Below are 26,053 nucleotides of genomic sequence, written 5' to 3'. Positions count from 1 at the left end.
CTGCAGCTTGCCATCCGCCGCCAATTTGGGTCCCTGCAAATCCTCCTGCCAAAAAAAACGCCAAACATTTCCTAATCCAGCGATAAAACTTCTCAAAATAGACAGAAGAGAAAAAAACTACGTCTGACACTCACAACTCACGCCATATCAAACTTTGCCCAAGCAAGCTCACCTAAGCAGCAGAAGCAACAGGCTTCTGAGTAATGGGCTGGTAAGGAGGCGCAACAGGTCCACCGACATTGACCTGCTGGCTGTCCATACCCGCAGCGTGGCCCTCAAAGTCGGGCGCATCAGGGTGCACGCCAACACGCTCCTTGGCCAGCAAGTCCACCAAAAGTGGGCTGGGCTTGTTGCTCCTCTGCGAGAAGCTGGCCTGTTGCTCCTTGTACTGCTGCACATTCTCAATGTACTTGTCAAACAGATAGGCAGAGTCAAGAGGTCCGCCCTTTGCTTCGGGATGGAACTGTGCGCTGAAAATGGGACGCGAGCTGTGGATCAGACCCTCGTTCGACTGGTCGTTGAGGTTGGTGAAGTACTCCCTCCATTCGCTTGTCAACGTAGTCGGGTCAACGGCATATCCGTGGTTCTGCGAGGTAATGTGGCACTTGCCGGTGGTGAGGTCCAGGGCCGGGATGTTGTGAGCGCGGTTGCCGTACTTGAGCTTGATCGTCTTAGCACCGGCAGCAAGGGCAATCAGCTGGTGACCCATGCAGATGCCCATGACTGGGAGTTGCGACGTCTCGAAGAGCTTGCGGAGGTTGTGGACCGTGGTCGTGCAGTGGGTTGGGTCACCAGGGCCGTTCGAGATGAAGACACCATCAAAGTGGTGGGCGACCTTGTGGATAGGGTAGTCGTAGGGGAAGCAAGTGACGCTGGCACCGCGAGAAACGAGACTGCGGAGGATGTTCTCCTTGACACCGCAGTCAATCAAAGCCACGTGCATATCTCCGAGAGAGGAGCTGACGTGGAAGGGTGCCTTTGTGGAAACACGACGCACGAGGTGGATAGCCTCAGGGTCGATGTATGCCTCGTCCTCATCGGCATCATACTCCTCACCAACGGAGATACGAGCAAGAGAGGATCCCTGCTCACGGAGGTAGGTTACAACCTCACGAGTGTCGACACCAGAAATGGCGGGGACACCCTCGCGAGCACACCATGCACCAAGTGACTCGACAGCAGTCCAGTGGCTGTGCTTCAGGGCATAGTCCTGGACAACAATGCCAGAAGCTTGGATGTATGGTGATTCAAAGTATCGGAGCAGGCCATGCTCGTCACGGGCGCTCGAGGGCACACCGTAATTACCAATCAGTGGCTGGGTGAAGACAAGGATCTGGCCACGGTAGGAGGGGTCGGTCATAGACTCGGGGTACCCCACAAGAGAGGTTGTGAAGACGGCTTCACCGGAAATGTTGGTTTTGGCACCAAATGACTTGCCCTCGAAGATGGGACCGTTCTATACAGCTGTGAGCCTCGTGCTTAATTTTGAAGCAACGACTGTGCGTACCTTGATAGTGAAAGTGGCAGGCTCGTTAGAGACGGCAGTGGCCCTGCGTGCACTAGGAGCAGGCATAACACGTTCAGTGTTTGATTGCACAGTAGCCAGGTATCGTGCCTGAACGCGGCTCTTTGTCGCTCGTCCCAGGAGACCTGCGGACCGGACCGTGGAGGGTTTGAATAGTTGGGAGATCATAATGACGGAAGATGTGTTATAGAGAGGTAGTTGGTTCGGCGATTTGTTGGGTAGGCTTTCAGTTTACTGACGCCTTCCACAGGTGGTCTAGAGATGGAGTCAGTTTGACGCTGCCAACGCGTCATCTTGTAGTAGCGTACCTGAGATGTAATCCTACAACACTCAATTAGCCGTGACCATAAGAAAATAAGAGAGTTAAGAGTAGAGAAATGAATGTGTATCGATCGTTGAGCCGCTGCAGACCAAGGCCGGCGGTGAACGACGGTATGCGGCAAGTTTTAGATAAGATGTCATCCGCCCAAACAGACAAAACATACCTGGGAAGTAAAGAGTGTAGGCGCAGCACTCATATGCGCGATTCTGTCTTTATCGGAATCAAAATGAGGTGGGTTCAATTAGTCGACCCTTGTGTATTGTTGATTGTTGAGCTGGAATGTGTGCGGTGAGAAGAAGCGTTGGCGATGGTGAGTGAGGAGAAAGCGTACCGCGGGGAATTTCATACAGCTCGCGATTACGTGAAGCCTGCGCTATGACGCCGATGCGCCAATCAAAGACGGCCACAATCAAGATAACAAAGTAAGCCAGCATGAAAGATTCTTCAAACACAAAGATCCGGGGAAAAGACTCGAGGATCGTGATTCATAGCCCCACTGCCCTTGTGCTCTTTAGGAGTGTTGCTCGTTTCTGCCCGATCTATCCGGGTGTGCAGTTTATGATAGGTTGAGCCCTGACATTGTGTGTGTAGTTTATCGTATAATTACCATTACTTGTCTATCATATGTGAGGGCTTCAACAGAGGGAATTCTTGTTTTTCGTTGACTATGCGCACGAAACCCAAGTGATGGCCAAAGGAGTCACAAAGTGTTCTATCCCGATATCGGCAACACTGCGGTGCTACGGTCTACTGGACCTGCATGACTAGCCTTGCCGAGCTTTTTTTTCTCTCTTAGGGCTATGTCAATCACGCCCTAGGTGGATGTCATTATTTCCTTGCCACATCATTCGCTTTGAACGTAGTATGACTAAATCATGATAGGGGTATTCTACTGAGTGAGATCTGTGGGTGACAGAGTTCAATATGGGACTACACATGAGCAAACTACGTGGCCATGTGATTGGGATACACAGAAAAACTCGTCGGGAAGCGGAGCCTCCGGCTCACTTGCATCTTGTACGTTGTGTCTCCACATCTCTAAACAACAATCTTACCCGTCAGCCTCACGTCCCTGGAGCTTGCTCCGACGAAAACAGTGTACTCGCCCGTCGCAACAGTCCACTTCCTCGTCTTCTCGTCCCAGAAACTCAAGTCCCTTCTCCTCAGCTTGAATGTTGCGGTTCCGCTAGCACCAGCCTCCAACTTGAGCTTGGTGAAGCCTCTGAGTTGCTTTGGTGGAGAGTTGGTAGACGCAGGGTAGCCTAGATATAGCTGGGGTACCTCTGCACCAGCAACACCACCAGAGTTGGCAATCTTGGCAGTCACCGTAGCAACAGTTTCGAAGAGATCCACGGGGCCTCCAGGTCCTACAGCGCCAGTCGCAGGACCAGCAGAAGGCTTGCCAGTTACAGTGAGATCTGAGTAGGTGAAGTTGGTATATGAGAGTCCAAAGCCAAATTCAAACCTGGGCGTGATGTTCTGCTTGTCGAAATAGCGATAGTCGATGTACAGGTCCCAGGACTTGTCGTCGCCCCTGGCAATTGTGGTGCCGTAGTCAGACTCTTTCTTCGCAATGGTGTAAGGAAGCTTGCCACTTGGCGACGCTGCGCCATAGATGATGTCGACAACGCCGTTGCCGGGCTCTTGGCCTGGGAGACCTGCCCACACTACTGCAACGACGTTGGGGTTCTCAATCCACTGCTCCATGATGACTGGTCCAACACTGTGAACGACAACCACAGTCTTCTTGTTCACGGCAGCAACCGCCTTGACAAGCTCATTGCCATTGTGCCAGGGGTCTAGGTTATTTCGGTCGCCAGCATTGCCTTCGACGGTGATATAGCCTTCACCAGCGTTGCTGTTAATGCATACCACGGCAATTTCGGCATTTTGCGCTGCGCTAGCACCTTGCTGGGCGTTGTCAGTGGGCGACGAAGTAACTGTCGTACCGTCTTTTTGGGCCTGCGTCTTGATGGCATCCAGTGGCGCAACCATATCGAGTGGAAGTTCAACTGATCCCGAACCCCAACCCATGGTAAGAACCCCTTCAGTGCATCCACGGTCGACACAAGCATTGGCTCCGCGGGGTGCAACAATACTGTCAGTTCCGATGACAGCGATGCTCTTTGGCTTCTTCAGGGGTAGCGCGCCATTAGCGTTCTTCAGCAGGATAGTACCGTCTCGAGCAGTCGCTCGGACATTGGTCTTGTGGTTTCCACTGATTTGTTTTGATCCAATGGTCCAGGAATTGAAAGAAGTCGCGGGATAACCCTTGTCCTGGCCCAAAAGGTACCACGCAGCAAGGACTCGCTTGACCATGTCATCGAGGCGTGATTGCTGGACCTGACCGTTGCTAATGGCGGTCTTGAGTTGCGGTCCCCAGAGCACGTTTCCGCCACTAAAATCAGTGCCGGGCATGGTCATGTCTAGGCCACCATTTGCACTGCCAGTAGTAGTGTGTTGCGCTGAAACCATGTTAGCTAGGGTTGATACAAGCACACGCACTTTCCACATACCATTCCAATCCGACATGATGTATCCACGGTGGCCAAGCTCGTCTTTCAAGAGTTTCTGCATGACGCCTTCGCTTTCACACGCCCATGTTGAGTTGAGTTTGTTGTAGCTGAAGCATATTAGTGTCTATTTAAAAACACCATAGTGTCATAAACTCCACTTACCTGCACATAAATGCCGCAACCTTGCTGTGAGCGGCGTCCGCAAATGGCCAGACGTACAACTCGCGCAAAACTCTGTCGCTCACATCGGAGCTCATAGTGTCTCGGTTGAGTTCTTGTTCATTCACAATCCAATGCTTAGCAGTGGCCTGAACACCGGATTCTTGCATGCCCTCAATGGTCTCTGCCATCATGATGCCTTGGAGATAAGGATCTGATCCAAATCCCTCCCAGTTGCGGCCGCCCTTGGCAAACTTGCCGAGAGGACCAGCAGACGGACCTAGCTGCACGTGGATACCCAATTGCTTTGCTTCGTTGCCGAGAAAAGCACCTCTTTCACGGACGAGATCGATGTCCCATGTGCTGGCAGCATGGATGCCAGCTGCAAAGGCGGTTATACCCCGGACGTAGCGGATACCAAGGGGACCATCTTTGTGCCGTTAGTCAGACGGTTTCCGCAGAATACATGCAAGCTGCAACATGTTTGCTTACCTTGTAGACATAGCTCGGGGTATCCAATCGAGCTGGCAGGCTTGGTGTTGCCGACACAGTTACTCTTCGACCAGCCAGTACCTGTAACGATTCCAATCTTCTCATCCTGCGATAGCTTTGCGAGTGCTGCTGTTGCCTTTGTGTATGCGTCATCCCAACTACCCACTGCACGTTTCGAAGTAGGCTGGTCGAAAGGGATGGCTGATGGTGTCAGTAGCTATCATGGTGTGCAAAGTAGTAAATATGCACCTGTAGACAGTGCCGCCGTAGCTAGCAACGGGAAGATGGCAGACCGCATTGTTGGAGATGTCAATGCCTTGAAATCAACGGGGGTCGTCTACTACATGCACCACAGTAGCGGCAAGTCACCCCTTTAAGTACTCAGATTTTATTTCTTCTGCGGAACTTGTGAGCCGAAAAAAAGAGCATCTTGCCAAATGCATCACTTGGCATATTGTGGCAAGAACCGGAGGAGCCTTGTACATTCCCCATACCGAGAAGGGAGCGACTAAATGACGTGTGATGTAAAGTGATGATCGGTATGTTTGATGAGGCGGTAGAAGGGATATATGGTGGCGGGCCGTTGTTCCTAGGTTTAACAGCCGGCGAACAGGGGATACAGCGAATAGGAAAATGGCATGTTGCATAACAAGTGGAGAAGTCACTACGGATGCAATTGCCGTATAGTCAAGGCCTGAGAGAATTGCGGGGAGTAAGCGGTTAGATCCTGTGATGAGCGATGAACTGGACTAAATTGATCAGGTGGCGGCTTCTTCTATTCGCGCACCGTTTCGGAGTATGGAGAACGTCGTAGTTTGCGACTAATGTTTTCGCAAAGCCTCTCAGTGTAAAGACCAGCATACCATTCGACATTCACGTGTTGTAGTATGTTAGGGACCGTTTACTTAAGTGCTTAAGTGCCCCTCTGGTATGCCTTGGCACACGCTCATGCGACCTCTTTTTGTAGTCAATTCCGACAGTTTGTAAGGTAAACAAGTTGTGCTACAAGGTCCACATGACACGACAGACTGCATCATCTGATTTTCCGGTCAGGAGGGAGGATGCAAATCCGTGTAGGTTTAGGAAGTGGACTTTGGCGTGGAATTGGCGATGCACAGTGGAATAAGTGGCTGATGGGTATGTATCTTCCCCGCTCTACGTCTCCATAACGGCGGACTTGGCGTCGGATCTGGAGTAACCAGGGTCTTTTACTTCACACGTGGGCGAGTAACAATGGTGTCGGGAACTTTCAGCGAACGGATGAGTAAGCCGCGTATTCACAGTCGCTGTCTGTACGCAGACAATACGCACATGCTGGCTTTTCTTCTGTGCACTTGCGTCTTCGCTCCTTGCAGGGAAGACACCCACTCTTTGATCGCTGCTTCTTTGGAGCCAAGACACCGTACTGGCATGCCCAGAGACCTCTTCGACACTGATCGCAAGCAGGCTGGGCCTTGTCGCACTTGATCTTCTTTTCACGACAGCGAATGCACGCCTTATCTGAGACTGGCAATGGTGACCTTGATTCTTCGCTGAGAGCAACGTTTTTTCGAGGTCTGGCAGATGACGCGAGTGATTTCGCCTTTTTGCTTTGCTTGAGGGATGTAGTCAGGATAGGCTTAGACAACACGGCAGCACCTTCCTTTTTGCGCTTCTTTGCCGATGGCCTTGGGTATACTGGAGAAGTTGGTATGCCAGGGTCAGTGTTTCGGTGTTCGTTTTCCACACCTGCCTCGGCTTCTTTATTACGTTTCTTTTTTCGTGGCGGCTTTTCATGTGCGCTTCCAGCTGGAGGCGCGACGTTATTATCCATGGCTGGCGCAAGTGGGCTACAGCAAAATCAGTTACAGGAACCAGCCGGGCAGCTACGTGCGTAAAGGGGACGTTAAAGGCATTTGTTCAGCCGGTTCATGTCTGCAACTCACCTGTCGCTGGCTGGGCGTGCCGTATGTATAGGGTTATGCTTGTATACAACATTTATCGCTTCCCGCTTAAGGGAGAATTTGATGTGTACTGCTCCCCCGCAGTCATAGGTAGGCAATGCACCATTGCCGTTTTTTTCAGCCTCGACATCACTTCCATCGGAGTCATGTGACACGTCTCTCTTTTTGTTACTTTTGCGATATCTGTTCTGCAGGCTGTCTAAGCAGACATACTTGAACCTCACGCCATCGCTGCCGTCTCTGTTCTGAGCTGAGCGCTCAGAATAGGCAAAACCATCTGTTTCTTGGATGGTTGTAATGATGGATCTGTATTGAATGAGTCAATGTGTTGCAGCGCATGCAGAAAGGCAGGTACCTCGCAATCGCCCGCTGCACCTGAAGGCGTTGTTTGCCATGGATGTCTTTGCATAGTGCATGCTCGACGGCAATGCTTTGGAGATGGTCGGCTGGCTCTATCAGAATATCAAGATTGGGTTGCTGGGTCACAGGCATTGTGATGGTCGAAGCAGGTGCAAAGACAAATTCGGTGACAACATGAGTGGGAATGAAGCTGAAGGCATTTTTGTCCACTTCGTTGCGCAGCGCTCCTGCAAGGGACTAGACAGAAAAGACCTTAGCTGAATCGGAGGAGGGTGAAGGAGAGTCGGTTACTTCAAGGGTTGGACAGCGATAGTAGACGTCGGGATCGAGGCCCTTGTGGTAGCGCAGATCCAGCTCATCTTCGAGCTGATGCATGGCAGCAGGTTCAAGAGCCAGGACACGGTGGATCGAGGGTAGATGCTCGGGCTGCGCTGTTTGGCTGTTCTGCTCTTCTGCTTCTGTTCACACTACAACTGCACATGTGAGGCGCAACAAGATGGAGACACGGGGGCCCGAGCTTTACGGGCCGAGTGTTCCTCCATGATGGCGCTAGCGATTGATTGGCGGGATCGACTGGAGCTAGCGTTGCCCTGCAGCGTTGGACAGGCCTAGGCAGTTTAATCGAGTGAAGCGTCACCCAGCTGCTGCACGCAGCACATGGTACATGGCATCATCCATGGAGGAAGTCGAGACATGTCTTTCTTGGGCGAGCACATGCGTGGCACGGCGGCCGGTAGGTTGTGTTGCGGGATTGGGCCGAGGATGGGTGAAGTTGCTTGGGGGCGGGGGAGCAGACTGGAGAGTGCCGTAGAGCAGACTCGGGCAGGGCAGAGCAGGGCAGAGCAGGGCAGAGCAGGGCAGAGCAGGGCAGGGCAGAGCACAGCAGCGCACTGCACATGACGAAACAGTAGAGTAGAGTAGAGTACAGCACAGCACAGCACAGTAGAGCACAGCACAGCGCAGTAAGTAGTTACGCAGTAAGTAAAAGTAAAAAGCAGCCACTGCGTCGACTTGGACAGGCAAGGCGATCAGCCACGTTGTTGGAGGTGCACGGATGGCGTCAAATCTGGGGCGGCCGACAGGCGTGTCAGGGGTGCAACTGTGTGAATGCCACGAGAGCATGTCAACCGCATACATGGGCGAGTTGTGCTGCGTCTATTAGGCCAATGCTAATCTCCGGTGGTAGTAGCAGCAGCAGCAGCTGCTGCTGCTGCTCCTCCTCATGCAGTGTGCTGCGCCATGGTGCACTGCAGCGCTGTGGGCTTAGGGGCCGCCGCGCGTTGAGTGTGTGCAGTGTGCGTGTGTGTGCTATGCTTGTTAATCTCGTGTGCTTGGGGGTCTGGCCAGCAAAACGGTCCACCGTCCACGGTCTACATACAGCACAAGGAGCAATTGTGCAGCCGCCGAGTCGGCAGCGCGTACACAAGTCCAGTTATATGTCCGGATTTAGATCAAATGCACATACACAGATGCTTCCCCTACATACAGTCTGCGCCGGTCCCGAGCTACAGGCGGGAGCCGAATGCATGCAAGGTTCTGATAACAGTGCTAGACCGACTTTCACTGATTGGCCTCTTTGCGCTGGCCTGCCCAAGGGCCCTCCGCTACCGTAGGCGCATCTCGCAACCTCACTCGAGCCCCATCCCAGGCCTTCAACGTCTTCCCTTCCCTCCTGTCATCCTCGCCTCCCCGCCGCTGGCTGCTGCGCCCGTGCTGTCTCTCTCCGGTCGCGTGCCTCGTCATTGGCACTGCCTCACCTGCCTGCCCGCCACATCTTCCGCCCGTTGCCCACTGCCCACCGCCCGCAAGCCCTCTCTACCCACCCACCGCCTTGCCTGGCCTTGCTCCTCCGACCTCAGCGCAGTCTAACGTTTCGAGTTTCACCCTCCTCTCTCTCCCTCCCTCCTTCTCTCCCCCTCCCGCCGATTCTCGCGCCGCTGCCGCCCGTCTGCACGACGAGTCCCAGGTAGGCCTGCCCGACTCTGCTGTCTTCGCCCTCGTCGTCGCATCCTGTGTGAGACTGACCAGCCGGCCTGCTCAGACCCTCTCCACTCATTTTCGACCCCTCGTTTGCATAACACCTTGCGGCTCTAGCTCCAGCCCGTAGCTCCATCTCCGCATTACCGCCTACTTAGTCCCCAGCGGCCGACCCCGACTTTCCGTCACCGTTTCTACGCCACTGTCAAACACGACATTGCTGCCCTTGGAACCGGCCCTTGCAACTACCACCTCCCCACGCCTCTAGCTGTACCCTACGCTCTCGCCCTCCACCATGGTTGTCGCGACAATCAAGTATGTCACGCCCTCCACCTCCTCCAACCCAAGCCCTTGGTGCTCCTCACTAACACCATCCACTTGCAGGTGCGTCGTCGTCGGCGACGGTGCGGTCGGAAAGACATGTCTTCTCATCAGCTACACCACGAACAAGTTCCCCTCAGAATATGTTCCTACCGTCTTCGACAACTACGCCGTGACCGTCATGTGAGCCCTCCTTTGCTTTTCCCCCCCGCTCGTACGTCTGGAAAAGCAATGCATGCTCCTGGCCGACCAGGGTTTTGGGCCGCCCGTTATTGGTGGAGCAGCTGCTGACTGCGTTGAAGGATTGGAGACGAGCCCTATACGCTTGGTCTTTTCGATACTGCCGGACAGGAGGATTATGACCGTCTCCGACCCTTGTCCTACCCCCAGACAGACGTCTTCCTCGTCTGTTTCTCCGTCACCTCACCCGCTTCGTTCGAGAACGTCCGCGAGAAATGGTTTCCCGAGGTGCACCACCACTGCCCCGGTGTGCCGTGTCTGATTGTAGGCACACAGGTAGATCTGCGGGAGGATGCGTCAGTAAAAGACAAACTGTCCAAGCAGAGAATGGCTCCTGTGAAGAAGGAAGACGGCGAGCGAATGGCGCGCGAGCTTGGTGCTGTCAAGTATGTCGAGTGCTCGGCGCTAACTCAGTTCAAGCTCAAAGATGTCTTTGATGAGGTAGGTGGACATGACAAGTTGCCCACTTCCCATGATGCTAATCCCAGCCACAGGCAATCGTCGCAGCACTCGAGCCACCGGCGACAAAGAAAGAAGGCGGAGAAAGAAAGAAGGGGAAGAAATGCTGCATACTTTGAACACGGGTGAAGGCGACAGTTGAGCTCAACCGCATGCTAGGGAGCGTTGGATTGCAGATCTTTCTTGATTAGGCGATGAATCTTTTGGATACCTCTTCGAATACAGGCGCCATTTGTGGGTAGCGATCTTTTTCTTCTGCCATTACCAGGCTCGTTTTCATTCTGCACTCTACATATTGATATGGCTGGCATACGGGCGCTGTACAGTGCTCGGATGACAGTCAATTCGAACATCACATTCCAGTTTCCATCTACAGATGCATCCACGTTCCCAATTCGAGGCCGTCTTGCTTGCATACAGCTGGGGTCTACTGCAATGCCTCTGGTGCTGCAGTTGGCACCAGAGTAGCTGAGTTTTGCCCTCCTTTCACCTTTTTTCCCATACGTCATTTCCAGACTATACATCTCTCGTTTGTCTTCAAAGTCGAGGTGAGTGAGGCGTGCGTTTGTTGTCGTCGCTGTTGCCTGTGGCAGCACTTTGTATGCAGCAAAGACGTCTCTGTCCAACAATAACCTCACTCTCTCTCTCCACACACACACACACATACACACACAAACACCCGCAGTCGAAGAACCTCCGGACGTGGACAACTGTAACCTGAAAGTCTCAAAGCACTAACAGTGTAGGCAGTGACAGATAACAGAGCTTTTCACTTCGCCCGAGTCAATACCATAGGGTGTGTTCACTCTCCCTCGTTCACAGTCATCCGCAGCAGGCTCACACAAACAATAACAGAGTCTTTCACCGGAAGACTTCCAGACATGTCTCTTCGCTTCGGTGAAGAGGAGGAATGCCCTCCGCCCCTCTCTCCCTACCTACCCCCCCTCCCGCAGCACTTCAGTCGACCTCGACCAGATGCTAGACCTGTGAGCCAACAGAACCCTCAGCGACATGCTCGAAATAGATCGCACTCCGTTCGACAGGAGCAGTACTCAACTGACGCTACCTCAATGACCACACCCACGGATCTGGCTGGGACACGAACTCAGCACTCAGCTCCTGGTAGGAGCCGCAACGCCATGGCTACGCTCAACAATCTCATGGAACAGGCACGCGTGTCGTCTCCCATCAAATCAGACCGCGACTCTACAGTAGGAAGCCGCCGTGGCTCAACGTCACGCTCAAAGCAGTCGGGCCGCAGTCAGCAGAGTGCTATGACTGCTCAAGCTCAGCTTGAAGCCCTTGACCAGAAGACAGCTCGAAGTGAAATTGAGTCGCGGTCTGAAAGAAACTTTTTCAAGATGACCGGACAGATACCGCCTACCCCGACTACTGGTAAGTTGATAGCTTCTATTCAAAATGTAAAGACTAAAAGACAAAAGGTCACTTGAATGAGAACGACATCTACGTTAGGACAGAAGATCTACGATCACAATGTCGGGCTACCAACACAGAGACGGAAGGAGACCAAGATGATGCAACAAAGAGTCCGAAAAAGAAACTTTTCCAAAACATCCGCAACCCGTTCTCCAAGTCATCTAGCTCCATAGCTCCGCCGCCAATGCCGTCCAAAGCAGCTCAAGTGTTAGGTACAGCAGCACGACAGCCCCGTGTTGTCCAAGTCCGCCCCATCAAGCCGGCAGTACCTATTCAACCAAGACCTGCAAAGCCCTCTCGCTCGGAAACCGTAAAGTCACTGCCTACAAAGGTTGTCAACCCTGATAGCTACGCCCATCGTCACCTCTATGGTCCGTTACGATGCAGCCCCACGACCGGAAATGCCTCGCCTGATAGACATGGTTTCAAGATGCAATCATCTGATGCTGAGAACAATTCTCCAACGTCTGCGTTTGTTGCGTCGCCGAATTCCATAATCCCGCCGACACCACCTGCCAAGGACACTCCTCCAACCCAGAGGCCTGCGAGTCCGCTTCGTAGGGTAGCTCCCGCTCAAGACCTGCGTCAAAGTTACGACCAAAAAGGTGAAAAAAGCATGCAGTTGCACTTACCAAACTTCGACTTGTCACCTTCGCCATTCTTGGACCCCTTGCCTAAGGACAGTGGCCGTAGTCCGACAAAATTTCGCCCTTATGACGCAGAGGATTATACAAAGTTGATAGTGGGCGAGGCATTGACATGGCCTTACCCTGAGCGGACTGATTCGCGGACCAAGTCTGAAGGCAAGCGCAGTGCTCCGCTGGAAGGCACTAGTCAGGAGGCATCGCTCCTTCCTCGTCCAGACCACAGTAGTGAGAACCACCAGAGCAACATTTGCAAGCAGAACAGTTACAGCCCACTTAAGCCTCGCTTCTACTCTCCCAAATACATTCCTGCCCGTGGGTTTCTGGAGGGTGAGACACCGTCCAAAAATGTGAGTCTACCATTTTTGCTGCATTTTGCCTTCACCGGAAGTGGAGCAGCGTTGGCTCGCAGACTCACACATACCCTCACCTTCACCTCGATTACCCCGCTTCTCACTGAATAAACACATTGTTTCATGGGAAAAAAATACTGACAATACCCCTCAGACCGACGCTAGCCGCTTCGTATACTCACTTCCTTCTGAGTTCAAATCACAACCGCACCTACGCAAGGTCTCCACCAGTGGCTCTATCAGAATGGTCTTCCAGGGCGACCCAAGAGACATTGATCCAAACTCACCAACTGCACGAGAACTTTACCAGAACCAACAACGTGCTAGGGCGGAGGGAATACAGCCTGATACTGGAATCACGACACGCGTTATGCAAGAGCTTCGCATCAACGAGCGTTGCAACCCTACGCCACATAACAATGGTCAGGGCGGTCCTCCTCACCCAGATCAGTCGTCTTCACGGCTCACTGACATGCTGGATGCGGTTGGTCCTGGTAGAAGCGAGTCACATGGCGACTTCCGACCTCATTGTCCCAGTGCTGTTCCTAGCCCACTGCACAAAGCACCAGTGCTAGTCCCCACAGCCCGGCCGTCGGTGCCTCCCAATGTTAACTTTGGGCCCTTCCCACCACCCCTTTCGCCCAAGAGCATTGACGACCACTTCTACATGACGAATGAGCACCTAGACGTGGTGGGCAAGACAACCTGGGATCTTCTCGAGATGTTTAGCAAGCAGCACAAGAGCACGTCTAAGGAAAGGCATGATGAATTGGTGGCATTGACCAACAAGCATTATGATGACATCAAGTCCCGATTGAATAAGCTTGAAGAACATGTCATTCGTATACACGAATACATGAGTCGCTTCGACAGTATCACGACCAACCACGACAATGTCTACGCTACGCTCGACCTGCTCAAGAATAACATCAACGAGGGCATTCCCGATACTCTCACAAATCAAGGCAAAAAGATGGCGAGCATGGAATCAGAAATCAAGGAGCTGAAGCAGATGTTGCAGGCCATGCAAAAGTCGTCAGAGGAGAAGACGAGTCAGCCCTATGTTGTGAGCGGGCAGATCAGTACTCCAAACAAGAGTTACCCCCAGTCCCAAGGCTTCGCTGGAAACCATGGCCCTGTCTCTGACATGGGCAATGTGGTGGATAACCGCAGCATGATATCGCCTCTAGACATTGCGAATGATGGTCGTGTTGGATACCAGGGCGGCCAGTGGGCTGCGCGTGCCGGCTATCTTGGGCGCAATAGCAAAGAAGATCGCCCTTCATACCCAACGAACCCTTACCACTTTGCCAGTGGAGGTCACTTCAACGCGGGATACTCTGGTAGCAGCTACTCCCCTTTCGGTTACTCTCCTTCCTCATCTGACCAGCAGTACCCGTTTAACAACCACGGACAGGCGAAATGAAGTCGACAAGGGGACTAGAGGCCCGTCCTGGTTGGCCATGACAGATGGAAGAAAAGAAACCAGAAGGCGCTCGGGCTTTCGAAGAAGGAAGATTGCATTAGCGAGATTGGGTTCGGGCGAGATGTAAGCTTCCGAGCTAGTCTTTTGTTAAGATTTTGTATTATAGTTGATGAAGCAGAGGGTTCCCGGATGGCATGAGGTGTGTACTTTTATAGGGCATTAGGGGGAAGCCAAGCAAGTAGGTTGACGAATAGAAGATATAGCAGTGATGACGAGGTTCTGTGCCATGGCGCGACGGTCGGCATCTATGCATGGTGAGGAAAGGGAAAGAGATGAGCGGCACACGGTCAGTCTGTCCTTCATTCAGTCGTCAGCTAGCCCATTGTGTGCCGATCGGCGGTACAATGGGCGAGACTATTGCCTGTTTGAAGGTTATCAAGATTGCCGGCCGGTCGTGTCCTAGTGTGGCAGCCTCTGCAATAGGATGGGCAGGGCTGCATGCAAGCCATGGGGGCCGACGCTGGGAGGGGATGCCGCTAGGGATGCCACACGAGGCGCACGTCCATGTTTAGCATTACCCGCAGACCGTAGACCGACGACTAATGGACGAGCCACTCCTTTGTGTCCCGCCGCCGCCGCAATACAACACCATGGAGGGCCCAGCGTCAGCCTCTCCTGGCCCCGCGCCTTTACCTTCTTGCGCCGACCAAAGGGCCGCCGCCGCTGTTGCTGCTGTTGCTGCTGCTGCTGACACGCCCAACCAGGAGCACAGCACCCTTGCAACGCCTACCACTGCCTCACTGCTGTCTGCCGCACACCCCAATGCTGCCTCGACCCTCACGCCCTCGGACCTCTCGTTTGAACCCGGCACCACGGATCCCTCGCTGCCCAGATACCACGTTCGCGCTCCCTCGACGGCGCTCAAACTAGACACGGACCTTGCCATCTCAAAGTCAACTTCATCACGGGCGGTTTCGCTCGATCCCGCCAATCTGGACGCCAACGGGAGCAGCGACGCGCTGCGTCAGTCGGCCACGGCGCCGATTGCCATCCAGGACGGCTACCTGAGGACGGCCTGGTCGACTGCGAGCCTGGGTTCGCTGTCGCCCGGCTCAGCAATATCCTCGCCCGCACTCAACGCGCTGGGCGACATCACCCCGCTCCCCTCCCCACTGGTGATGGGCGACTCGCCTGGCCCATGGCAGAGAGCCGAACACCGACCTCGCTCCCGGGGCTTCTCGGGCGCTTCTCGTGATGACTCGGTAGCCATGTTCGCCAAGGGCACGTTGTCACCCTCGCCGTCGCTCAAGAAGAAGGGTTACTCGGGCCTCAAGGCCGCTGCCATCGAGGCCGCCGCTGCAAACTCGCACCAAAAGAACGAGGCTGCTCGCGAACGCAACAGGAGCGTGAGCGAGTACACGCCCGACTCAATGCACAACGCCCGCCCTCGCCATGTCACAATCGGCAACACCGCCGTAGAACCAGACGGCGCCGCCGCCCAACACCGCATGAACCGCGAGACGTATCTGGCCACACAACGGGGTCTGGTCCCCGCAAAAGTTCCAGCCGGGCTTCCTACTCCCCCCGCAAGCAACGCCAGCAACCGCAGCGTTACCGACACCGAGGAAGAAGATGTTACCGAAGAGGACAAGAAGCAGTACTTGATTGTGCGAACTGGGCCCCAAAAAACAAAGAAGCTATGGCGTCCTGTCCGCCAACTTGGCCAAGGTACATTCAGCAAGGTCTACTTGGCCACCTGCGAAAAGACAGCAGCCAAGGATCGTCTTGACGAAACCCTTTTGGACCCTCGGAAACTGGCCGCCATCAAGGTTGTTGAGCATGGTCCGGCCGGTGGTGCCGACGAAGAGCGTGTAGAACTGAGCCTCAAGCGAGAAGTTGAGATGCTTCGATCCGTTTCACACCCGTCGCTTGTCCATTTGCAAGCTTTCGATCACGATGACGCCCAAGCCCTGATTGTCCTCTCATACTGTCCCGGTGGTGATCTCTTTGATGTAGCCAGTGACCATCGCGACAAGCTGACCCTCGGCATTGTCCAACGCATATTTGCTGAAATGGTCAGCGCCGTGCGTTATCTGCATTGCCAACTCATTGTGCACCGCGACATCAAACTAGAAAGTACTGCTTCCACACTCTCTCTCACTCTCTCTGCTCGTTCCACCTTTGAAATTGGTACGTTTCTATTGGTGCTGTCTGATACTAATGCCATCCAGATATCCTGCTCAACATCCCTGTGTCTGCCGTGCCTCTTCTCAAGAACCCCCAGGCCCACCCGCATGCCATAGCGACACTCACAGATCTCGGTCTCTCTCGACGCATCCCTGCGCCCCCTGAATCTCCTCTCCTAACCACCCGATGCGGAAGTGAAGATTATGCAGCCCCAGAGATTTTGCTCGGCCAGCCCTACGACGGCCGCTCCACTGATGCCTGGGCCCTTGGCGTCGTGCTGTATGCTTTGATGGAGGGCCGTCTGCCGTTTGATCCTCCGCCAGGCAAGGCCGCATCCCGTAGCAGAGCCGCCCACCGCATTGCCCGCTGTGACTGGTCGTGGGTCAAGTTTGGCGACGAGGACGGCGAGTGGGATGCCGAAAAGGGTAAAGAGTGGACTGGCGCCCGCGAATGCGTCGAGGGGCTCTTGAAGAAGGTCTCGCGCGGCCGCAAGAGTCTGGAGGATATTGAGAAGACGGAATGGGTTCAGCAGGGTATTCAGGTCGAGGGTGGCTTGAGGACTCGACCTGAAGATGAGGTTTCAGAAGAGATTTCTACCGAGATACCCCAGAGGTGATCGTTATGAAAGCTTTTAGGATTTTCCTCCTTCTATCCTTTCCTGCTGAATAAACCCTTTCTGGGCTTATAGGTGATTCTTTTTTTTTGGACCATTTCTACAGAGATGCGCGTGGTGGGGAGTCACTGACATGACAGGAGTGTGTCCTGCTGTGCATTTTGGCAGTGCTACCAAGGGAAGGGGCATTGGTACATCAGGAACCGCACGGCTGTAACCCATGGCCGTTTTCTCTCACTCTCCTCCTTTTCCTTTTTCTCCTTTCTTTTTTTTCCGCGACAACCCTATCTTTCTCACGTTCGCTTCTTACTGCTCTTCATCGATATCCCCATACCTTTTCTTCTTCTTCTTTTTCTTCTATCAACGTTTCGCTTATGCTCTTATTTTTATCCTTTTCCTTTCTCATCCATAACCGTCATCTTTTTTTTCCACTCTACAAAACGGCTTGTCAAACATCTATATCTCAATTCAAACTTCGAGAAACCTTTCTCTGTCTGCTATCTGGCTTTTTTTTCATATCTTTGTTTCGCCCGACTATGCGGGGCGTGTCATGCTGTTACATTAGAATCATAAAAAGAGAACGAGAAAGGCGAGAAATGTAAAAAAAGTAAAAAAACTTGACTAGATTGAGTTTTCGTGTTTTTTTATTTGGCGATTTGGGGACTTTGTTTTTTTGGTTTTATTTTCGGAATCTTTTCGTGCTTTGATGCTTGGTTGGTTGAACTTTTACTTTTGGGGGGCGAAGGGGGGGTTTCAGGGCGAAGGGGCCAGGAAGTAGCTTTGGATAAGGTAGAAAAATCAATGTTTGCGAGGGTTTTTCTTCGCTGACAGAGTTGGTGTGGTGATTTTTATGGGTGGGTGTGATGGAGATGTGTGATTACCATGGTGTCTTGATGGGTGTGTAGGTTGGGTTTTCTTGGATTTTGTGATAATGTTCTGCGTAGACTGCCTTGGATGAATGGATGTTTGAAGAATGAAGGTCATGTGTGTTAGTTTTCGAACGTAGGTACGAGCGAGAGAAGTCTCCAAGCGGAGACTTGTTTGGTTTCGTCACAGACAAATGTTCTTAATTTGTCTTCGTCATGACACCCACTATAGACTAATGTTCGAGGAATGATATTGTTCTACATTTGAACAGTTACCTCCAACTAGGTCGTATCATAAAACACCACCCCTATTCATTTGCCAACTCTCTCTCTTGCCAATCTAGTCCATGCTACGACTTAGGAAAGTGCTTACTATTAAACTCATCCACAATCTCCCTCGCTGCCTTAACAATCTCCACTGCCCCCGGCGAATCCGAATGGCAACAAAGCGAAACCTCGTAATCGCCCACCGGCAACTTTACCTCCTCACCCGTCACCGCCGTCACAGTCGCATTCTCCACCTGACTCCTTACATGCCTCCTCGTCTCATCCGGATGCCACGGCCTGTTTCCACCAGTCAGCAACTTTGCCTCGTTTTAAAAAAAAACCCCCCACTCAACCCAACCTTCAACCCCTCGAATCCCGGGGGTAAGGGAAAAAAAGGAAAGGAAAAAAAAGGGGGAAGACGTACTTCTTCTTCCGATCAATAACCAACGTCCCATCCCTATTATACTTGACATCCCCATACACCTCGGCCACAAACCCCAAACCCATCTCCCTCGCCACCCTCTCATGATTCGTGCCCGCGAGCCCAAACACCGTCGTTCCCCGCGGCACCCCCGCGTACACCGCCCGACAAACCGTTTCATCGCGGTACATCATGCCGTAGAGGACGCCGTGCGGCTTCACGTGGTTCAGCGGCATGTTTTCGGCGTCGAGAAAGGCTTGCAGAGCGCCGACTTGGTAGCGGGTCAAGGCGGTGAGTTCTTCGGGCGTCATGGAGATTTCGCGCCGCCCGAAGCCTTGGATGTCGGGGAGGCCTGGGTGCGCGCCTACGGCTATGGAGTGGGATTTGCAGAGGAGGATTGTGTTGTGCATTATTAGGGGGTCGCTTTATGACCGGGGTTTTTTGTGTTAATTGGATGTAAAGTTAAAAATGTATATATATATATATTGGAGAGTTTTCTTGTGTATTGTTTTTGAGGGGTGTTTGAGAGCAAGTAGAGATAAGAGAATGGAAGGTTGATGTGAATAGGGGGAGGGGGAGGGAGGAAGACTCACCCGGCGTGAAAGCCGCAGGCTACATTTGCATAGTCAATTAGTGGGATTAATTCCTCATCTGGTCCGCATTTGAAGTTTCCGTAGCCTTCGCCTAGATCGACGTTGATCTTTACGGGGTGCTTGATTGCTGGCATTGTTGCTGTGATAGCCGTGTGCTTTCTTTCGTAAAAACACTCGAGGTATGTAGTACAACAAAACGTCTGACAGGTAGTACACGCAGCCAACGAAACTAATATAAATCAAACCATTCTCCACATCTAACAACTATCATCCTACAGTCGTCTCCACTCTTACTCCACTTCACCTGTCACACCCGCCAGCGTCATCGTCTCCAAACTTTGTTATCGACCCCGCTTTCTCTGTTATACGTTGCCCCGCTGACGTAGGCAATCTCGTGTCCCTTCAACATTACCCAATCGAGCCATGTGCGGCGTGTACGGCGCGCCAATTGCAGAGGGATTTGTCTCCAACTGCGGGAGGGGTTGAGGGTCTCCCGCGGATACGGAGGGAGGCGGAAGGGGAAGGCGGGGTTTCTTGGAGATGGTACGGCGCAGACGGATAGATGGGGCTCCAACGATGCGACGTCGATAAATTGGTCCCCATCCTCATGAAGCTATCGTGATGCAATGTTTATGGATTTTTTGAGTAATTACTTCATGGGTTTTGGTATAAGATGGAGAAGTTAAGGACGTTGCTTATTGCGAATCGTGGTGAGATCGCGGTATGTAGAGTGTCAACATTACAATCTACGCAAAGGACCGGGTGTTTGTCGATACAAAGTTAACTGACTTGACATGAATTTATGACATAGGTCCGCATCTGTAAGACGGCGAAGAAACTCAATATCAAGACCATCGCCATCTATTCTGAGGCCGACGCTGCGTCGCAGCATGTACGGGATGCAGATGACGCGGTACTACTTCCAGGAAGCAACGCAACAGCGTATACAGACGCAGACGCCGTGTTGAAAATAGCAAAAGACAAAGGCGCAGATGCCATCATTCCTGGCTACGGCTTTCTATCAGAAAATGCAGATTTCGCACGACTAGTTGGTGATGCGGGGATTGCGTGGGTGGGACCATCGCCTGAGGCGATTGAAGCGTTTGGCGTCAAGCATACTGCGAGGGAACTTGCAGAAGCGGCGAATGTACCCATTGTACCTGGAACGAAAGGATTAGTTGAAAATGAAGAAGAAGCTGCCAAAGAAGCTGAGCGGATTGGGTTTCCGGTTATGCTCAAGGCAACGGGGGGAGGCGGCGGTATGGGACTTATCACGTGCAACAAGGTTGAGGAGGTGCGGGATGGATTTCGCATGGTTCAATCAAGAGGAAAGACGCTGTTTAAGAACCCTGGTGTGTTCATCGAGGCTTTCTACCCTGCCAGTCATCACATTGAAGTCCAGGTCTTTGGCAACGGCCAGGGCCAAGCGATACATTTTGGCGAGCGAGAATGCTCGATTCAGCGCCGTCACCAAAAGGTTATTGAAGAGTGTCCGAGCCCCTTTGTCGAGAGGCATCCCGAGTTACGCAAGAAGCTGGGTGATGCTGCTGTGCGGCTTGCAGAATCTATCAAGTATGGGTCTGCGGGCACGATTGAGTACTTGGTTGATGACAAATCTGGAGATTTTTTCTTCTTGGAGATGAATACGAGATTGCAGGTTGAACATGGCATTACGGAGCTGTGCTACAATGTCGATCTAGTCGAGCTTATGCTCAAGCAGGCGGATGCACAGCTTGCTGGGAGACATGGGTTGGATGGCAAGACGTTGAAAGATATGCAGCCTGCGGGTCCTTTTGGGGCGGCTGTTGAGGCGAGGATATATGCTGAGAATCCGCTCAGAGATTATGCTCCCTCGCCGGGTTTGCTGCAGAAGGTTGAGTGGAAGGATGTCCCTGGTGGGCGTATTGATACGTGGGTGTTTACGGGTGTGAGGATTACGCCGAATTATGGTATGTTTGCACATGTGATATCCTCTGTTCTATGTTCAGACAGGATAACAAACTGACGGTTTGCAGACCCCCTCATAGCCAAGGCAATGGTTCATTCTCAATCCAGGGACAGCGCAATCGCCTCAATGAAAGATCTCCTAACACAATCCCTAATCAGTGGACCACCAACAAACCTCGAATTCCTAGCTTATATCCTGGAAGACGCTCGATTCAAAAACGGTAACACAATGACTAGTTTCCTCAAAGACTTCACTTATACACCCCATGCCATTGATGTGATATCAGCGGGTGCATACACTCTTATCCAAGACCTTCCAGCGAGACCAACCGTCGGAAAAGGTGTGCCTCACTCCGGACCAATGGATCCCATAGCCTTCCAAATTGCAAATATGCTCGTAGGAAATCCTCGGACAAAAGAAGCCCTAGAACTCACCTTGACGGGACCAGAGCTGCGATTCGTAGGCCCGGCCATCGTAGCTCTGTGCGGTGCACCAATAGAAGCAACCCTAGACGACAAAGAGTTTCCTATGTGGACAAGCGTAAAGATCGAAGCTGGTCAGAAACTCAAAATTGGGAAGACAACTGGCGGTGGATGCCGTTCTTATCTAGCTATCTACAGCGGATTTCCATCAGTAGCAGATTACTTTGGCTCGAAATCGACATCGCCGCTTGTTGCTATTGGGGGATACCAAGGACGTGCACTTGCACCGGGTGACTTGCTGCAAATAACAGATAGACTCCCAGAGTCATTCACGAGCATGTCGCTTCCTGAGCATCTCCGCCCAGTGTACAAGTCGAAATGGGAGATTCGGGCCATGGTTGGTCCGCATGACGAAGGCTATTTCGATCCAAAATTCATTGAGCAAATCTATAACACTGAGTGGAAGGTCTCCCATAACGCTTCTCGAAGCGGTATTCGTCTGGTTGGCCCAGTACCAAAATGGGCGCGCAAAGATGGTGGCCAGGGTGGTGCACATCCGAGTAATCTGATTGAATATGGATATCCACTGGGTACCCTGAACTGGACAGGAGACGATCCGTGTATATTTCCGGTTGATTGTCCAAACTTTGGTGGCTTCACGAGTAGCACGACGGTCATCAGAGCAGACTGGTGGAAGCTGGGGCAGCTCAAGGCAGGCAACACTATTCGATATGTCCGTGTTGGGCTCGAAGATGCATTGAAGAAGCGGAAGTGGAATGATAGCTTCCTCGACTCTGTTGAGAAAGCTATCAAGAGCGGAGGCACCTTCCAGGGGATTGAAAAGTTGCAAGGAGCCCATTGCGACTTCCATGTGGATGACATTGGAAAGGCTGTAATATGGGAAAAGCCAGAGGACGCCAACACTCCTCAAGTCAGATATCGCCAAGGAGGAGACGACCACATTTTGGTCGAGTACGGAAACGAGAACTTTGATCTCAACCACCGATGTCGTGTCACGGCTCTAGAAAACGCTATCCGGTCTGAGTCGACTCCAGAGAATATCAGATCCAATCTCTTCAACACAGTCGGCTGCTGCACCTCCCTCCTCCTTTTCTATGATGGCTCCAAAATCCTCCGATCAGATCTAATCGCCCACCTTCAATCCATCGAGTTCCAACTCGGCGACCTCCGAAGCACAAAAGTACCGACCCGCGTCTTCAAACTCCCTATCTCTTTCGAGTCCAAACTGCAAGACGAAGCAACTCAACGCTACATGACCAACCAACGCCCACATGCCCCCTACCTCCCAGACAACCTCGCCTTCGTAGCAAAAAACAACGCTCTAACCCCCGAGCAACTCAAGCAGCTCTACCTCACCGGTCAATTCATGGCCGTCGTCGTCGGCTTCTTCTGCGGCAACACCGTTTCCCTCCCCGTCGACCCCCGCCACCGCATCTCCGCCCCCAAAATGAACCCTAGCCGCGTCTTCACCCCGGAAGGAACCGTCGGCTGGGCCGGAAGCTGCATGTCCATCTACCCCGTCGATTCTCCCGGCGGCTACCAAATGACCGGTCGCACAGTCCCCTGTTGGGACTACTACTCCTACAAGCCCGGGTTCGACGGTAAACCCTGGATTTTCCGCGACTTTGACATTCTCACCTTCTACCAAGTTAAGGAGCAGGAGCTGGATGAGTTGCTAGGACGGTTTCGCGCGGGAAAGTACAAGTGGGAGTATGAAGAGGTGGAGTTCGACATGGCGGGGCATAATGAGGTGTTGGAGAAGACAAAAGAGGAGGTTGGACGGATTAGGGAGAAGCAGGCGGAGGCGCAGGAGGAGATGAATAAGGCGGAGCAGGAGAGTTTGGAGAGGTGGAGACGGGAGAAGGCGGAGAGTGGGGTTGATGAGGGGACGGTGGAGAAGTTGCTGGATAATCCCGATATTGTGGGTGTGGAGGCACCGGTTGACGCTAATGTGTGGAAGGTGGAGGTTAAGGAAGGAGATGTGGTTGGAGAGACGACGGTGGTAAGTTACACTTTTTTTTTGTCGTGTTTGGACATGTGAGCGTTGTATTAATAAGGATACCAGATCGTCATTCTCGAAGCGATGAAATTGGAAATCGCAGTCAAGACACCCGAGTCTGTGGCTAAAGCGGGGAAGATCAAGGTAGAAAAGGTACTTGTGAAGCCTGGTGATACCGTTAGTGCGGGTGGGCATTTAGCGCTGTTGAGGAAGGAGTGAGATATATAAATACAGTTTATCAAGCCCTTTATTTCGGTATTGTAATTGGCATATCATCATACTTAGTTGCCCACATTCCCCCATTCACTCTCAGGAAAAACCCTCTTAACCTTGTACCACCCCACCTCCGCTTTCTGCACACTCGCCATAACCTTCTTCGCCCACTCTGTACCCACGCTCTCCTCAATCTGCTTCCACGGCAGCGCCTCACCCCCAAATTCATGCAGCGCGTAGTACTTTGGCACTTTCTCCATATCATCCGAGGGCTGAAGCTGGTTGAGCGTGTACGCGGTCTTCACCTCGTAACGCCGCGAACGAATGAAGCCTGGTATGCGGGAGAGCAGGGGGATGTGCTCCTCGCGGTACCATCTGTCGAAATCGGCGGTGGAAGCAGTGTCGGAGGGTGGCTCGAGAGCACCTGAAATGATGAATTTTACGGGGCCTAAATCGTAAATTTAGAATGTTCTCCTTCTCTTCATACTTGCAAAACTGAAGTTGCAACGGGAATAAAATGACCCAATTCTTTTTTTTCACGTGAGATCAGGTGAGATTAAGAGAAGACGTACCATTCTCCTTAGCCTTCTCCCCCTCAAAAAGCTGCACTTCCTCGTAGAACCGAACAGAAAACTGCGTATTCACGTAGATAGTCTCAATTTGCTCTTGGCTGGGCGGATTTCGTTGGGCGATGTCCTTGAAACCGTCTGATTCGCGAAAGCCCACCATATCTGGGAGTTCATACACGACCTATTGATCACTTAGCATCCAACACCTAAGGATAAGAAAAGCCTCTCTTCATGTTCAAATCAGAAACATGTAACATAGCTGCTCGCCATACTTTCATGTATAACATATAACACGAGAGTGAACAATCTGTTTCCAGAAAAACGAAATGAAACTCACCAACCAAGGCATCTCCCCACTATATGCCCTCTCCTCCCCTCCATCCTTTACCGGCCGCTCCACAGCTTGATACCTCACGGCAGCCGTAGCACCAGGTAATGCGAGGACATCTTTGATATGGTCCTAGACAGTCACACTCAGCGTCAGCTTCTCAACTTCACAGCTCATCACTCCCTCCTCCCTGCAACCAACTCAACTTCGCAAAGAAGAAGAAAAACCCCGAAAAATTGAGTAAGAAGAGAAGAAAGAAATAACCATACATTCTCATACCAATCCGAAAACTTATCCGCCGAAAGCCTCTCGGGATGCGTAATCCGTGACGACACCCACAAGATACCCGGAGGAGCCATGATTCCCTAAACCTTCCCTTTTTCCCTTCTCTTTTTACTGTTTCCAGAAACTCTGGGTGACCTAGGCTAATAAGCAAACGAGTATGCGAGCCGTTAACACAATAACAAACAACTCCAGACACGATGGTGGACTTGGAGAAAACGAACGATGACCCCGCCGTACTAGCGTGATCGAAAGACATGGCCGCTGCTGTCTGAAACCCAGGGCGGGCTATTTCTTGCTAACTTGTAAGGGGTGGTAAGTGGACGCGGGCTGGGATTCGTGGCGGGCGACATGGGTGCGTGGGCTGGGGGGGGGGGGTGGAGACAAGACGGGGTGGGTAAAAGTGGCCCAGCTTCGTTGGACCACGTAAGTTTGGAGGCAAACGACTTATTATTATTGCGGTAACTGCGGCTTTTTTTTTCACAACTCGTATCTAGGAAGACCCAATAGGTTCAAATAGTTGATACGTTCCTTGAACTAGAATGTCTTTTTGTTTTGTTTTTTTTTAAAAGAGAACTTGATTTTGACTTGAACAAGAAATAGTAACTCAACCATTGGATTGTCCGTACAAATATCTCTCTCGCCTTGGTTCTCATTCCCCCTTCTCCTCTCTCTCCACCCGTCCCGTCCCTTCCCTTCCCTCACCCCGCTTTGTTATTGTGTTAAAACCGAGATAAAAATCAGTGGGTATCGGACCGATATCGAAAACAAGAAACGAACCAAAGAAAAAAAAGAGTCGTTTGCCAATCCCCAGAATCGCGCGGACAAAAAAAGTGGAAGCAGGGAAAAAAAATCTCCGGGACCAATGATAAATCCTCCTCACCCGATCCCTGCTCCAACTGCGCCTCTTGACTACATACAACACCTCAAAAGATGAACCACCACCACCACCACCCGAAAAAGAGACATCTCGCAAAAATAAACACCCAAAAAGTTCGCTGAATCGCTTTCTTCAAATTAAAAGCTGCGTTCGATCCTCAACTACCCTTTTTTCTTTAAAAAAATCTCCCCTCCCTCCCTCCCAACTTCCTCATCCCTACTTCCCTTCCACAAACCGGCAATGGATGTCTTTATTCACCCCCCTCAAAAA

The 26,053-nt window shown here is 52.2% G+C and overlaps 8 protein-coding genes across 8 annotated transcripts; 4 read left to right on the top strand and 4 right to left on the bottom strand.

Annotated features, from left to right (window-relative positions):
• Positions 1–172: 172 nt before the first annotated feature.
• COCMIDRAFT_88120 (glycoside hydrolase family 3 protein) lies at positions 173–5,312 on the bottom strand (the record flags this gene model as incomplete). Its single annotated transcript, XM_007687164.1, has 8 exons — positions 173–1,456; positions 1,508–1,748; positions 2,599–2,603; positions 2,892–4,312; positions 4,364–4,470; positions 4,526–4,952; positions 5,015–5,215; positions 5,264–5,312. The coding sequence occupies 8 exons, from the start codon at positions 5,310–5,312 to the stop codon at positions 173–175; spliced, it is 3,735 nt and encodes a 1,244-aa protein (XP_007685354.1).
• A 951-nt stretch (positions 5,313–6,263) lies between these two features.
• COCMIDRAFT_88243 (uncharacterized protein) lies at positions 6,264–7,692 on the bottom strand (the record flags this gene model as incomplete). The annotated part of the gene is made up of 4 exons (XM_007687163.1): positions 6,264–6,843; positions 6,940–7,263; positions 7,313–7,554; positions 7,609–7,692. 4 exons carry the CDS (start codon positions 7,690–7,692, stop codon positions 6,264–6,266), a joined length of 1,230 nt encoding a protein of 409 aa, XP_007685353.1.
• Positions 7,693–9,589: 1,897 nt separating this feature from the next.
• Positions 9,590–10,433, top strand: COCMIDRAFT_34373 (uncharacterized protein; the record flags this gene model as incomplete). Its single annotated transcript, XM_007687129.1, has 4 exons — positions 9,590–9,609; positions 9,679–9,798; positions 9,918–10,296; positions 10,350–10,433. 4 exons carry the CDS (start codon positions 9,590–9,592, stop codon positions 10,431–10,433), a joined length of 603 nt encoding a protein of 200 aa, XP_007685319.1.
• Positions 10,434–11,474: 1,041 nt separating this feature from the next.
• COCMIDRAFT_88146 (uncharacterized protein) lies at positions 11,475–14,174 on the top strand (the record flags this gene model as incomplete). Its single annotated transcript, XM_007687162.1, has 4 exons — positions 11,475–11,709; positions 11,757–12,396; positions 12,586–12,745; positions 12,903–14,174. 4 exons carry the CDS (start codon positions 11,475–11,477, stop codon positions 14,172–14,174), a joined length of 2,307 nt encoding a protein of 768 aa, XP_007685352.1.
• Positions 14,175–14,824: 650 nt separating this feature from the next.
• On the top strand, positions 14,825–16,977 carry COCMIDRAFT_34371 (uncharacterized protein; the record flags this gene model as incomplete). The annotated part of the gene is made up of 2 exons (XM_007687128.1): positions 14,825–16,310; positions 16,406–16,977. 2 exons carry the CDS (start codon positions 14,825–14,827, stop codon positions 16,975–16,977), a joined length of 2,058 nt encoding a protein of 685 aa, XP_007685318.1.
• A 1,213-nt stretch (positions 16,978–18,190) lies between these two features.
• COCMIDRAFT_88029 (uncharacterized protein) lies at positions 18,191–19,255 on the bottom strand (the record flags this gene model as incomplete). Its single annotated transcript, XM_007687161.1, has 3 exons — positions 18,191–18,404; positions 18,532–18,951; positions 19,122–19,255. The coding sequence occupies 3 exons, from the start codon at positions 19,253–19,255 to the stop codon at positions 18,191–18,193; spliced, it is 768 nt and encodes a 255-aa protein (XP_007685351.1).
• Positions 19,256–19,794: 539 nt separating this feature from the next.
• On the top strand, positions 19,795–23,730 carry COCMIDRAFT_88057 (uncharacterized protein; the record flags this gene model as incomplete). Its single annotated transcript, XM_007687160.1, has 4 exons — positions 19,795–19,842; positions 19,933–21,070; positions 21,137–23,514; positions 23,578–23,730. 4 exons carry the CDS (start codon positions 19,795–19,797, stop codon positions 23,728–23,730), a joined length of 3,717 nt encoding a protein of 1,238 aa, XP_007685350.1.
• Positions 23,731–23,792: 62 nt separating this feature from the next.
• COCMIDRAFT_2935 (uncharacterized protein) lies at positions 23,793–24,980 on the bottom strand (the record flags this gene model as incomplete). The annotated part of the gene is made up of 4 exons (XM_007687106.1): positions 23,793–24,172; positions 24,297–24,474; positions 24,631–24,753; positions 24,891–24,980. 4 exons carry the CDS (start codon positions 24,978–24,980, stop codon positions 23,793–23,795), a joined length of 771 nt encoding a protein of 256 aa, XP_007685296.1.
• Positions 24,981–26,053: the final 1,073 nt, after the last annotated feature.

This window comes from Bipolaris oryzae (genome assembly GCF_000523455.1).
Source record: "Bipolaris oryzae ATCC 44560 unplaced genomic scaffold scaffold_26, whole genome shotgun sequence".
Classification (NCBI taxonomy): Eukaryota; Fungi; Ascomycota; class Dothideomycetes; order Pleosporales; family Pleosporaceae; genus Bipolaris; species Bipolaris oryzae.
The sequence above is the reverse complement of the archived record's forward strand: the minus strand, read 5'-3'. Positions and strand labels throughout refer to the sequence as shown.